We start from the raw sequence: 15,405 nt of genomic DNA on the forward strand, positions 1-15,405 counted from the left end.
AGAGCCTCTTTAAGCTAGTCCTGGTCACACCTCCCATGATTTTTTGGCCTCGAGAACTCCCCCATGGTATGCACGGTGGCTTAGTGGTTAGCACTATTGCCTTGCAGTGTTGGGGTCCTGGGTTCAAATCCAACCAAGCGACAACATCTGCATGGAGTTTGTATGTTTGTGTGGGTTTCCTCCGGTTACCTCCCAGACCCCATAAAGACATACCAATAGGGAACTTAGATTATGAGCCCCAATGGGGACAGTAAAAGAGGACCTGGGCTGCGTTGGTGCTATATAAGTAACTGAAACAAATAAGATTTCCTTGTAGTCCCACAATGTCATTTTTGCATTCCACATAACTAGATATCAGCAGTGATAACGGACAACAGCCTGGAGTGTCCCTCAGAGACACTTAAATTACCCAGGAAAGCCCCATCATGGAGGAAATCTGTGACCTCATTCCTCCCATGACACTGCCTTGTGAAAGTGAAACTCGAGGCCAAGTCATAACGTACAAGTCATGAGGAGCGGATCACAGCAGAATCCCCGGACATTCCACTGTTCTATACCGCACTGCCCGTTACAAAGCCCGCGCTTCTCAACATCAAAACTTTATTGTCAGCCCCTAGCACATTGATCCTGTCCTCATGAGTCCAAGTAAAGCCGTTGTTGCTCGCCCTAGTGAGAATGACTGAGTAATGTGAGGTGCGCGGCTCATTCCAGGGCACGTCCCTCCCGTGGGGTAATAACAGACTTGTGCCGGGCAGCGTCAGCTCTTAGGAATGTGCCCATCCTTTTTAAGGGTCACACAGACGTTACACCGCAGCCTGGCAGATCGTTATCTCTTCCAGAAACAGAATCAGGACACCGCAATTATCTGTTATTAGATGACACCAGGGAATGTGACTCACAGCACTGTCTGTGGCCGGTCCCGATCAGCTACAATATCTGCTTGTCCGGTCTAGCACCTGTAATCATAGCCGCCGACGCCACACAGCTGCCGGGCATCTCCCGGAACAGTCACAGTACAGCGGACACACCGCTCATATACGTCAATAGTGAGCTGAGACTAGAACAGCCTGTAAATGACAGTTATTGGCAGCCGCCGCCGCCCCCTGAATGTGTGGAAGAAGCTGTTCAGGTGCAGTGTTACTGCTGGGACTGTCCCATTGTTACAGTAGGATAGGGGGCACGAAAGGGCTAGGAGTGTGTTCCGCGCGCGTACAAGCGTTGTCGCCGCGCTCAGCTGTTCTCCACTCGAGGTCCTGCAGCGCCGCAAGGAGGACAGCTGCAGACACCTGCCGGTAGACGGGAGCGCGCAGCCCGACACCTGCAGCTCATATCCTATAAGGGGACAGTGCTTGGGGGGAACGTGTACCCGGTGGTGTGTGCCGGGTGCTTGTGACAAGGCGACCAGTACAACTCAGCATATATTGCTTCACTTTCGTGCTTATTCGTACATTGTGTAAGGTCACTCAGTGAGAGGAGGGGCGACACCTGGGAAAGTTTGTGCGCGCTCACGTCGTGCCCTGTCCGCACCACAGGAGAGTGATTTTCAGTGCCCGCGCATTGTATCAGGAGCGCGCGTAGGCAGGCTGTGCTTAGAGGAGGGAGAGCTGGAGTCAGTGTGAGGGAGCAGCGGCTGCGGGACTGAGCCTCCCTGTGTGTGCACAGCACCTGCCGGAACCCACCGACCTGCTACTGCGTCTTCTACCGGATTGCAGTTGTGTGTTATTACTGGAAACCCCCGGGACGCGTGTGTCCTCTATGATACACACGAGTGAGGAGGGCAGCAGGAGTGTGGCATTTGGTGACTGCGGCGCAGCGTGATTCCCTTGCCAGGGACGGCAAGAGCATCTATACCCTGGGACGCTAGTGCAACAGGTGCCACCCCGGCCGGTCCGGGCAACTCATCTTCATCAGCCTGTTTGTTGTGGGATCTTGGGTCATGGCAGCGAGTACCCTCCTGACCGTGTGTGTGCTGTGTGCGGCCACTCTCCGGACAGGTAATAATGGGGGATACGTGTGTGTGGAGCCGGGGGTAGAGATGCCCCCGTACCCCTGCGTCATTTATTGTGCCCTATGAGCTGAGAAACTTACATCACGTATGGATAAAAGTTTATATCGTTACTCTGTAATGACGCCATGCTTGTATTTGTGGGGCAGCACGACGTATATATCTGCAGTTTATGGGCTTAGAGGAGACTCCTATTGATATGGTGTAGTATTGGGCATGATAACCTGTACAGCCCGGTTGTATGCCAGCTACTGGCCCGCTCTCCTACCAAGTACCGAGCCCGCTTCTTACTTAACCTGTTGGATATAATGGGCACCTACAAACGTACTGTAGCTCAAGTGCTTTGTGTAAGTGCCCTGTGTACAGGATGCCTCCCACATCAAGCCTTTGTTCTCCCTGCACATTCAACTTTCCACCTTTGCCACCCAAATAATGGCCCCTCCCCCACATTCATGCCATTATTTGGTCTCCGAGCTGTATGAATTGCAGCCCCATACAGTAAACTGATGTGCTGTACAAGCCAAGTGTATAATCTGTCCTGCCAGTCCCTTTAGATACCCATGTTATCTAAATATGATTATTTACTAATATTTGTTGTCATATTTGTTATTATAAGCCATTACATACATATTTGTTATTATAAGGCATTCCATACCTGGACCTTTTTATTGTATGTGAAAGTGATTGATCTCCATTGCCTGTAAACTCTCAGATCCTTATTGCTAGGGAATGGCAGAATCCCAATTGACACTGCGGGATCCTCATTTGATTTGTGTGCTCTTGTCAATGGGTTCTTCTGCTTGTTACCAGGCACTGGTAATAGGGTCACCTAGACTTACCAGATCTGACCAAATCCTAGTGCCCAGTTTGACCCCCCCTGCTGTGTAATCCATGATCTACTCTTGGGAGTCGCACATTCAGGTTTGATTCTCCCTTGCCTTAAAAGACTAACATTTGCTTTTCCTTGTGCTCAACTTGTTTACTCTTCTTTTTTTCTTGAAGTCCTGAAACTCCACCGTTTCTAAGCGCAAAAGACAAAAGAGCAACGGAAAAAAAAAAAAAAGTCTCACCAAAGCTGCTTTTCTGGTTTGACTACTAGGTGTAAATGAACGTTTCAACAACTTGTGCTGGTGTGAGAAGAATGCAGAGATAAGGAGAGAACATGTTTCTGCTCCACCTGGGACCGGATCATTTTGGAATTATTTGGGGGATGCTACACCGGTTAAAGAATTTAAGATAATGGCTGTAGTCAGTCACCACGGTATAAATAAAAGCATGGATTCCTCCTGGGTGAAAGGCAGGCAGCGTGGAGATTTGTGGCCATATATCTGCTACTTGATCTTCCAGTGCTCTCATCTCCAACTGTCTGTGCTAGTGGGCCATAAAACAATTTTATTTCCGAATTTAACAGCAGCATCCATCTCTCCAGTATTGTAAAGCAATTTGGGGGCTGTAATCCGTGGAGCCAGTATAGTGCACAGTTATCGCACTGCATTTTACTCTCTCTCCTTTGAGAAATTACACTTTTTTTTTCTAATTCCTCATAAATTATATAGACATTTGTATATTTTTAGTGGTAGAAACAATTACCACAAATAATAGTTGAGTTGTATAATAATGGCTTCGCATGGATGTTTCACGTGAAAATATCAGTTGTATTTATATATTTGTGATTGCAAAAGATTTGAAGCAATTTTTTGGAAAAGTAACAATGAATCCTACAAAATCATTACAGCTGCTTTGCTTAGACAGCGTTGCCTAGGCTGTAACAATACTGCCAACTAGTGGAGGTGGGTTGTATAACGCTATGATTTGAATTTAGGAATTCACCACAATAAAAACCAAATTTCTGCTGTTTGTAAATGAAGTTTCTGGTCCTGATACGTTTTTATGAAAATCTATAAGGGTGTGCTGCTTTCCAGTGTATGTTCTGGAGCATAGTATAAGATGACTAGTAGTTACGTCAGCTGGCCATTTCATTCATTAGGAGAATGTGTTCACTTCTCTCTGTGGTTTGATATTAAGAAACAGTTTTGTTCCCATTTAGTTTCATTCTATTGATTCTCTTCCTGTTGGCTTTCAATTCTCCTTTCTTAAAAGCATATCTTTGTTTAACCGAGGTGAAAAATTGGAGGTGTGGAGACGTTTAGAATCGCATTGGAGTTGACGTTGCGATAATATATAGTAGGCCCCACAAGGGTGTGTCTCCTGCACTTCGTGAAAAGTCACATCACAAAATGATCCAGGTGATAGAAGTGAAAAGTGAACTTACGTTATGTGAAAGAATATACGTTATCAAAGTAACCGGGTCTTTATTTACGTGTATGGGCTATGGTAAAGGGGGGGGGGGGCTGCATGGTGTGAGAACCATGTACTGCAGTTCTGTGCTAACCAGCCTTGTGGAAATGCTACTTTAGATACGAACGGTTATGTCCTATTCATTTGTGTGCTATGGTCCAGGTTTCCAGTATAATAACGCTTGTCGGCTTTATTTTCTATAAAAGAACTGGAGAGGTTTACACATGATTTGTCTGGGGGCTATTTATATTTTAAACCTGGATCTACTTTCTTGTAGTTCAGTGGACTGTGGCTGCGAAGTAATGTATTTTCTCTGTTCTACTTTACTAGTCGGAGCTATATAACTATATGAAACAGTCTCCTGGCAGTGAAATGTATCTTTTCACAAAGGCTTTGCAATTCACTGTGACAAAAATGCCAATACAAGTTAGAGGAAATGTAAGGATTAAAATTCAACAGTGCAGTAATGTGACAGATGTATGTTAAACACCAGTAGGTTGACTTACATATACATTTAATAGAAAAGGAATGATTGGAAACTATACAGCGAATAGATCTCTAAATGTAAGGTCTGCGTTAGACTGTGGAGCCTGCTCTTACATCAATAAAGATAACAATGGTGGCATGAAAACCATTACAATGTAAGATAAAAATGGAACACTTGTAATAGATGACAAGTTAAGCTCTATGCAGCAAAGCAACATAGGGACTAGTCTGAACTGTAAGGACACGCAGTCATGACATCATGCTGTGAAAAGCCCCCGCTGCTTAGAACTGAGTAACATGTGGATAGGATAAGTCCAGGGTGTAACAAGTTTCAGGGCTAATTTAGTTTAGATAGTACAAAATTAGTAAAAATAAGAATGAAAAGATATAACTATTAAAAAAGGGTAGGCGTTTGCATATAATGACCTTGTGAGTCCCTAGAGGAATGATGAACCACTTGCAATAAGTTTCAATGTTTTCTTTCCCCATTACTCCATTTTTTTTTTAGGTACTTATATGTTACCCTTCTTCAATTTCGCCATTTTAGTGGCTTAAATCGGTATTGTCCAATGTTTCTTATCGCTCTATTTCTTATCTGTGGACAAAATTACAGAGAAAAAACAGATGGATTCTATTTGTGTTGAACACATCAAAATAATTAAGGACGCGTCCTGACAACTGCATCACATCTCCAACTGGGTACAGAACTATTATTATTATTATGGTTCTTAATAGTATTTATTAGGCTACATTAGACACCCAAGCATATTCTAGTTCTTTACCAGGGCTGTACATTTAGAGCCACGGGTGGGATTAGATCCCATTCTAGGTCAGAAAATCCTTTCCCAAAGAAGGCTTTCAGAGAGTTTAATAAACTCATGGTACTCCATCTGGTCCCGACATTGGCGCAGAGTTGTATTCTGTTTGCAAACGCACAGTTTTTAAGTGGGGTGGAGACGGTTATAGATGGCATTGAGCCGTAAGATGTATCAAGCTTATTAAAGGGGTATTCCAATAAAAGACGTTTATGGCATATCCATAGGATGCTGTTTTCTGCTGGATGGTAAATTGCAGCAATAGACAGATTCACTTACTGCTATATGTGATCAAGCTCCTTCTAAACATTGACAATATAAGGAGTTGAAGAACTGCTTCAGAGATCTGCAGAAGTCCTTGCAGACTGACAAATATGTTTGTTCTCCTTCTGTTTTTAGTTTTTTCCCATTATTAATTTCTGGATTTTACAGTTATCTTCACTATTGCCCAATTCCAAACATTGGTTTGTAAGCGTAGGGCTAGACCTAGACACTTTTTTTTTTGTAGCGAGCGATAAATCTCAACAGCCTGTTGTTGTGGTATCTTGGGTCATGGCAGCGAGTACCCTCCTGTGTTTGTGCTGTGTGTGGCCACTCTCCGGACAGGTAATAATGGGGGTGCGTGTAGAGCCGGGACACAGATGTACCAGTACCCCAGGGTTATTTATTATCTGCCCTATGAGCTGAGAACCTGACATCACTTATGGATGACAGTTTACATCGTTACTCTGTGCGGGCGTGTAATGACGCCATCTTGTTATTTGTGGGACAGCACAATGTATATACCTACAGTTTATGGGCTTAGAGGAAACTCCTATTGATATGGTGTAGTATTGGGCATGATAACCTGTACAGCCCGGTTGTATGCCAGCTATTGGCCCGCTGTGCTACGAAGTACCGAGCCCACTTCTCACATAACCCTTTTGATATAATGGGCCCTTACAGTACTATTCTATATGAGTTTGTATCTCAAGTGCTTTGTGTAAGTGCCCTGTGTATAGACTGGACAAGGGCGGAGCGCCTAATAAATATCCATCCGCAGCCATTTTGTTAAGATACTGCACAGCTGCAGTGTAAGTTACTGGAAGAAAATCAAATAGTACAGTGCAGAATATATTTATCATGTCACTCTACAATGATTGCTCTGAAGACATTTTAGTGACAGATGCTCTTTAAAGGGGTATTCTGATTTTATGTTACATTCTAATCTTACATTGTACTTCCCCCTACATTTTTTAAGTTTTCTGGTGGTAGTTATTGACTAAAAGCATTCATTGTTTACATCAATAAAATACCAAGTAGGGTGTAATTCCAACTAGGTGAACATGTTTTTTTAAGGAATTAAGATATTTCCATTCACTTCCTGCAAGTGGAGATCTTGATTGTGAGAAATTGAGACAAAGTATATCACAAAGTGAAATAACATCCTTCTGCAAAAACGAGTTTTATTTGAATAAAGCAGGAAATCTTTCTAAAATAGTCATGGTTAAGCCATTCTCCGTGTGGCTGTAAAATCAAAAGCTTTTCAATTAGGAAATTCTTTTGACTCATTAGCTATTCGGGTATCATATGACTGCAGCAGCCAATCACTGCCAGCCATGGTCAAGGCAATGTGGACAACATGTTAGTACACAGGCCGGTTACTTCCGTGTGAGATTCCGTATCACAGACCAATCGGTGCTTGTAAAGGAGAATTTAATCTGTTGTATGGCATCTGATGGAGCTTGATAGAGTACTCGACGTGTGATACGGATTCCAAATACACCCATGTTCACGAGGCGCTAATCTTTCGAACCAAGTGCAATTGTGAAACCTCGCTGGCTTTACCGATACAATTATAAGTGTGGCACATAGTAAAAAGTGGGGCAGGGGTTTTATAAATACCGTCCATTTTAATGCATTTATGTAAGAAAGCTGGCATAATTGTGTGGATATTTCTTGGTTATACTGTTGGCTTGTGCCTGACTTCATCCTTTTTATGATGCGCCTTTTGTACATGCAGTTTATTCAGATCTAGATTGGACGCAGACTGTTACCGCTCTGTAATGTTCCGCCACCTATAGGTGGTCACAATTCTGCTGACCATCCTTATGATATCATCTTAAATATTTGTCAAGCAGAATGGTTTGATCTTTTAATTCGATCAGTGTGTGGTCTATAGCATTGTTAAGCTGCACCCTCCTCTAGTTTGTTCCATTTTCCTAGCATTGTGGGGTCATTTTTACTGAGCCGCTGTAATGATTTAAAGTGTTTACATGTACCTCTGACAGTATGTTGCCGCAGACATTTGTAGAAGTGAACCCCATGCTGTTTGGTCTGGATAAAATCTTTAGTGCCTGCACCACGGCTATACTGTAATTCCAACTTTCTCTTCATATTCCAATTCCGTTTGCAATCATTTTAATATAATGTGAATGAAAGTGTTTAAAAAACGTCTGGTGTATGGTTCTAGTTAATGTTCAATATTTTTGCAAGCTGTCCTGTAGTTAGAATATTTATATTACAGGAGAGGACAGCAGGATAAGAAGCAGCGCACAGGGGAGACTTGAGATCAAGTTACTATTCTGGGCTCTGTCTTGAATAATCATATCTGCCTTACACAAAGAGCAAACAGTCTATCTTTCTCTGTTTCTGTGTTGAGAACTGGACAATGTATTCGAGGACCACCCAGCCGTTCCAACTTCTGAGCGTGGTGCAGATATCACGTTTCCTGCCTGGAGTGAACATGGGTGATAATGTTTTATTATGAATACCCTGCCGTATCATTTTCATATGGTTTCCCTGTTCTGATTTAGAGCATGAGCGTTCACTATAAAAGAAACGTAACCTTATTAGGACGGTTCACAGAAATGGACTGTAATAAATCAGCTAGGCTGCGTTCACACATCACTTGTGTCTGGCCAGTTGTTGTGAGCTGGGTACAAGAATTGATGGCAAAGTTGTGCATACGGATGTAGCCATCTTTATCTTGACTCTGATAACTTGCTGCAGCGTGATATCACACAACAAAAGCCATTGAAAAAGTCAAGATAAAGGCTCTTTCCGCTGTGTATTTAATGCGTTACAAGTCAAGATAAAGTCTGCTACATCTGTACAACATTTTTCAGTCTGTCACAACTGATGCATCGGATGCCAAAACTACTCCCATAGGAAAGAATGGAATTAGTCCTGGCATCAGTTTCCCTTCCGTGTTTCTGTACCACGCCAGAGGAAAATAAAACCGGATCACCGAACGTATGGGAATTGGGCGTGTCTTTGTAATGTTTACTAAACCCACTTCTCCTATGAAGAAAATATCTCATTATGCAAATTCAGAGCTTTGACTGACCGTTTGATAAGGAAATCTAGCGAGTACATTTCTCCATGAAAACCCAACCTTAGGTTTCACGTATGCAGTTCATGAAACCAATTTACTTCTCCATTGACAAAAGTTCTGTTTAGAAATGGTTTGTATTCTCTATTTGGCGATTACTTCTACTAGATGCTGCAGGCAAAAGGAAGATATAGTCACATGAGAAAGCAGATGGTATAGGTGTGAAAATTGTACATGAATTCAATTTTCGCAATCTGTTCTAAACTTCCCTCTAAAAATGATCTATTCTTTCATTAGGAAAACAATATGATTATAGTGGCACCCAATAGTGCAAAAATAGTGCTGGCCCTATGTAGTTATAACGTCACAACTAGGAATTTTCTGAATGAGGATAAAGAATCAACTCTTATCCCCAATGTACACGTCGGAGCCGTGTACACGGAGCCATTAGTGCACAGACACTGTAAAGCTCTCTAGTACGGAACCGCATTGCCTCTGGGTTCTGCCGTATAGGCTCTGTCAGGTGCCATATGTATGGAGATATTCTACCTTAGAAGCAATACTAGAATACAGCACTCCATGGAGCATGCCGCAATTTATAAAAATCCGAGGCATGCGATGGTACAGTACATTCTCTAAAATGGGGAGCCCTATTACACAATGGAGCCGTAATACCGCTGTACACATAAGATCTAAAATAGAGCCCGGTGCTCTTAGTGCGGAGCCGCACAGGCTGTGTCGCAGTGCTTCTAGAGGAATATGCCAGGTCCACTGGAGGATGCTGTGATGTTTGATCTGTCAGATTTGTACTGAGTCTGTATTAAAAGGCATACAAAGGTACAGTATAGGCCTCGTAAGTCTTTATAGAAGCCTACAGTTTTGTCTCAGAAACGGATCTGTAATGTGGCTGTGTGCATGATCCCTTAGACCAGAGAGCAAAGTCTCATAGTGCAGAATCACATGGTCCTGTGTATCTGTATTTATGTGTATAAACATCGATGGGAATTCTTTATAGTAAGAGCAGTGAGGCTTTGGAACTTTCTGCCGTAGGAAGTGGTGGTTATGGTTAATTCACTGGAAGAGTTTGAGAGGCCTGGATGTCTTTTTCTTGAGTGTAATATTACAAGTTTTGTTTACTAGATTACTAATAGATGTCGTTTATCCAGGGGTTTATTCTGCCTTTCTCTGGATCAACATTGCAAAATAAGAATAATAGGCGGAACTGGATGGACGTATGTCTATACACTTTCTTTTACTAATTTCCATGAGCAAACGGCAAGAAAAAAATTGTGGCAAAAATGCAGAAATTTGTTCTTTACCTCCTGATAGGTTTGTGGCGACTGGTCCTTCCACAGCCCATTCAGTAATGTTATGCTGGCTGCATTGCAGTAGTTAATTGGAGTCCATAGTATCATGCTGTTTTTAAAGAGAAGAAATTTGTGTATTTGCTCAGAGTTCTCTTTTTTTTTTTTTTTTTAAGTTGTCGAAATATCTAATTTTTTGTTATTTTTACTTGACAAAATTGCTGTAGTATCACACAGAATCCTATATGAAGAAAGATGCATTGAATTAAATCGAAAAGCTTTCCATTTCAAATATATAGATGTAGCAGACCTCCGTTTGTAAAAGCAGCATACATTGGTTTCTCGTTCATAATTAATCATTGTAGTAATACATTGTGTTGTCTGTAGCCTAACAAAGGACTGCAGGTAAACCTACAGAATTATTTTAAGAACTTATTCACACCTTCGCTTGAGCATTATATTTCGCAAACCTTTTGGGAAATGTTTTCCTGACTACACGACTGGATCCTATCCAGCACTTGCCATTTAATGATTCTTGCACAGAGCTGTATTACATCTACCTGAAAGTAGCTAGTGATTTCAGACTGCAGTTTTCTGACCTGTCATTCATGGTTGGTCTCTGAAGGCTGTCATTTTGGACGACAACGCCATTAGTTAAAATGACAAACCGCTGATTGATCTCTGCCTTGAACTGTGGCCTGGTCTGGGCTTTTAGGCTGGGTTCACATGTTACGTTTTATGTTGTGTTTTTTGTTACATTTTTGAACAGTTGGAAAGAAAAACACATGTGATTTATAATTACTCAAGCGTTTTACAAAGTATTTCTGCTGTAAGCCTATAACTAGTAAACTTAAAACCAGATTACTGCTGAAACACTTTGCAAAAGGCGTGGGTAATTAAAAAACAAAAAAGCAAAACGTGTTTTTACAAAAATCTCATGCATTTTTTTTAAATGTTTTTTTTTCTTTTTAAGGCTGGGTTCACACGTGGCGGAATTGCACTTGAATTCCGCTGCGGACACTCCGCAGCGTTAATCCGTAGCGGAGCCGTTTCTCCATTGACTTCCACTTTAATTTAGAAGTGTTCGTTTAGACGTTGAGTAAAATTCCGCTGCGGAGCATAGGGTGCGGAGCGGAATTTGGTGTCCGCAGCATGCTCTGTCTGTTGCGGAGCAGTGGCGGACTGGTTGCGGACTCATGGCGGAATTTCTCCATTGACTTCAATGGAGATTCTAAGTTCCGCAATGAAGTCCGCAGCTGTCATGCACATGTTATGTGTGCTGCGGATGCGTCTTGCTTTTTTGACATGAAATTTCTTCATTCTGGCTGGACCTATGTATTTCTAGGTCTACAGCCAGACTGAGGAAGTCAATGGGGCTCCCGGAATTACGGGAGCGTTGCTAGGAGACGTCAGTAAATAGTCACTGTCCAGGGTGCTGAAAGAGTTAAGCGATCGGCAGTAACTGTTTCTGCACCCTGGACAGTGACTACCGATCCCAATATACAGCAACCTGTAAAAAAATAGAAGTTCATACTTACCGAGAACTCCCTGCTTCTGTCTCCAGTCCGGCTTCCCAGGATGACGTTTCAGTCTTAGTGACGGCTGCAGCCAATCACAGGCTGCAGCGGTCACATGGACTGCCGCGTCATCCAGGGAGGTAGGACTGGATGCCGAAAGAGGGACGCGTCACCAAGACAACGGCCGGTAAGTATGAAATTCTTTTACTTTCACTAGGGAAAGTGCTGTCCCTTCTCTCTATCCTGCACTGATACAGAGAAGGGAAGCACTTTTCCCGCAGTCCGCAGCAGCTAGTCCGCATCAATTTACTGCACATTTTGGGCAGATCCGCAGCCGTAATCCGCAACCCGGATTAGGTGCGGCATTGATGCGGACAGTTGCGGAGGAATTCCGCCACGTGTGGGCATGCCCTTACGGTTCAAAAATGCAACATGTAAACCCAGCCTCATTGATGCAGGTCTGTCGTTTATCGTAAACTATTTTATAACGACTACACCCGACAACTAAAAAAAAAATCCTGCACAGCAGATTAGCTTTCTCACAGATGGCCGGCATCTGTCAAAATTAGTGATCGCGAAAAAGCGCCAACAGTCATCTTAAAATGGTATATATTGGCATTCCAAAATCTCTAGTGGCATGCTTTAGGCCTTATTCACACGAACGTGTGCGTTTTGCACACAAAAAAAATTAGTTTTTTGCGTGTTGCAATTGCGTGTGTCATCAGTATGTGCTGCGTGGCTGCGTGATTTTCACGCATATGCCATTCTTATGAAACGCGGTTTTGAAGTTTAGAAAAAGAAATGAAGGAAGTGCTTTTATTTTTTCCTTTATTTCTATATCTACAGTTGCGCAAATCACGCGCGTCACACGGAAGTGCTTCCGTGTGCCGTGCGTAATTTTCACGCACCCATTGACTTCAATGGGTGCGTGATGCGCGAAAAACTGACAAGTATAGGACATGTCGTGAGTTTTATGCAGTGGACACACGCTGTGTGATAATCACGGACGGTCTGAACGGCCCCATTCACTAACATAGGTCCGTGCGACGTGCGTGATTTTCACGTGCGTATCACGAACGTAGTACACGTTCGTGTGAATAAGGCCTTCCTTTATTACGTTATCACTCTGAATGAAAGAAGCTGTGAAGATGAGTAGGAGCACATCGGCTATATCCTTAAAGGGAACCCGTCACCAGCATTTCACCTATTGAACTTTACTTATCCCTCACTGGCCGCTGCTATCAAAAGTTCATTGCCGTTATCCCCTCTCCTAAACTCCTCCTCCGGCTGTAAATAACGGTCTGCAAACATTTTGCGCCTTTTATCGTAATAACCCGGTGTCCTGTTGTACGCACATACCAGAATAGGGCATCAATGCGTAAGCTCAGGATTTTGTGTGGCGAGGAGCTGTCCATCAAAAGTAAGGAGGCGGGGTAAACTCGGAAAGACTTGAGGAATGAAGATATGACTTTTCTTACGAAGATTTGACTCTTTTCTGCTCATTAGCATAAGATGTGGGAACACTAAAAAAACTGAATACTAAAGCTGCAGAGCCGACTAAGAAGACAATTATAGGTTATATAGAAATTATTTTTCACCCACTGCCACCAGGAATTGCTGGTTTAATAGGTGAAATGCTGGTGACAGGTTCCCTTTAAAGAGGCTCTGTCACCACATTATAAGTGGCCTATATTGTACATGATGTGATCGGTGCTGTAATGTAGATTACAGCAGTTTTTTTATTTTATTTAGAAAAACAATCATTTTTGACGAAGTTATGACCTATATTCGCTTTATGCTAATGAGTTTCTCAATGGAAAACTGGGCGTGTTTTACATTTTGGCCAATTGGGCGTTGTACAAAGGAGTGTATGACACTGACCAATCAGCGTCATACACTTCTCTCCATTCATTTACACTGCAGATAGTGATATAGCTATATCGCTATGTGCAGCCACATACACACACACTATAACGTTACTGTAGTGTATACATTACCTCCAGCCAAGACGTGATGTGTATTCAGAATCCTGACCACTTCCCTGCACTTCTCTGTGATTTACAGCATAGCAGGCGTAGTCTCGTGAGATTACGCTGTAAACTGTCATTTACAGTGAGATCTCGCTGTGCTGTCAGAATTCTGAATACACATCACGTCCTGGCTGGAGGTAATGTGTATTCATTGTCAGGACACTGCAGTAACGTTATAGTGTGTTCATGTGGTTGCACATAGCGATATAGCTATATCGCTATGTGCTGTGTAAATGAATGGAGAGAAGTGTATGACGCTGATTGGTCACTGATTGGTCAGCGTCATACACTCCTCTGTACAACGCCCACTTGGCCATATAGTAAAACACGCCCAGTTGTTCATTAAGAAACTCATTAGCATAAAGCTAATATAGGTCATAACTCCGTCAAAAATGATCATTTTTCGAAATAAAAAAACACTGATGTAATCTACATTACAGCACCGATCACATCATGTACAATATAGGCCACTTATAATGTGGTGACAGAGCCTCTTTAAGGCCCTTTTACACTGGCCAATTATCGGACAAATGACCGTTCACAGAACGCTCATCTCGATAATTGTTCTGTGTAAGCAGGACAGCGATCAGCAGATGAACGAGCAAACGCTCATTCATCTGCTGATCGTATAGTTTTAAATGTCTTAAATATTATCGTCGTCAGCAGCATATCTCCCTGTGTAAACAGGGAGACGTTCTTCCGACAAAAGTGTATGCGGACGAGCGATCGTAGTAACGAGCTGTATCGTTGATCGGCGCTTGTTGCATCGGCCAAACTTGGCCGGTGTAAAAGTACCTTTTTAGTTCCTTCCCCTGACCCGTCATAAATAAAACACGATACAGATAATGTGGCAGAACACATGACTTTTGGTTACTAAAGGGAAATTATTAACCAATAGTCAGAGGACATGAGGGCCCATAACCATATGTGACAGCATACTTCATGAGCCTGGGGGCATGTCTGCTACCCAACCTCCATTCTGCAAGTTAACTGAGCTCCGCTACATCTGCAGGCTTCAACTGTACAAGAACAACATGTAGAGCTCTGCAACCGCCAAGTAAAATTTGACAACTTTGTAAACCTTTGAAAGGGATTTTTTTTTTTTTACTAAAAAGGTCAATCAGTGTGTTTTGTGCAACTTTATAATTAGTTTTTAGTTAAAAATTATTTTTACTTTTTGAGATAGAGCTACTCTGCATTCTCTATACAGGGCAGCTGTATCTTCTGCTGAATCCTGCATCCGTCAGGTCCGAGGGACTGGTTCAGTGTCAGCGGGTCCTTCGTGTCTCTGACACGCAGGTTCCACTTGTTATCCATCACATGTAAGTTCATAACTTATATGTAATCAATTACAGGTGGATCCTAATTCAGGTCTTAGAGCATGATACAGTTGCTTTGTATACAGAATAGAGAGCAGCTGTATTCCAAAAAGTAATACTGACTTTTTTTTAAATAAAAATAATTTATTTCGGAGGTTTGCATAACCTAAGCCCTGTTCATACTGAGTTTTTTTTGCTGCGTTTTTTCCGGCAGAAACAACAGCAATAAACGGCCGAAATTGCCTCCCATTGATTTCAATGGGAGGTGGAGGCGTTTTTGCCAGTGACAACTTGTGAGCCGTTCAAGAGTATACAGAT

The 15,405-nt window shown here is 42.5% G+C and overlaps 1 protein-coding gene across 2 annotated transcripts in view; it reads left to right on the forward strand.

The window, feature by feature from the left end:
- Nucleotides 1-1,279: 1,279 nt before the first annotated feature.
- ALCAM (activated leukocyte cell adhesion molecule) overlaps nucleotides 1,280-15,405 on the forward strand; it is a 98,954-nt gene continuing 84,828 nt past the window's right edge. Inside the window, exon 1 of one of the 2 annotated variants that reach the window (XM_075852806.1) lies at nucleotides 1,280-1,994. In XM_075852806.1, coding sequence (XP_075708921.1) covers nucleotides 1,937-1,994 — 58 coding nt within the window. In that variant the 5' untranslated portion in view covers nucleotides 1,280-1,936. The remainder of the gene's footprint in view (nucleotides 1,995-15,405) is intronic. The other variant, XM_075852805.1, reaches the window with a different exon arrangement.

This window comes from Rhinoderma darwinii, chromosome 2, assembly GCF_050947455.1.
Source record: "Rhinoderma darwinii isolate aRhiDar2 chromosome 2, aRhiDar2.hap1, whole genome shotgun sequence".
NCBI lineage: Eukaryota > Metazoa > Chordata > Amphibia > Anura > Rhinodermatidae > Rhinoderma > Rhinoderma darwinii.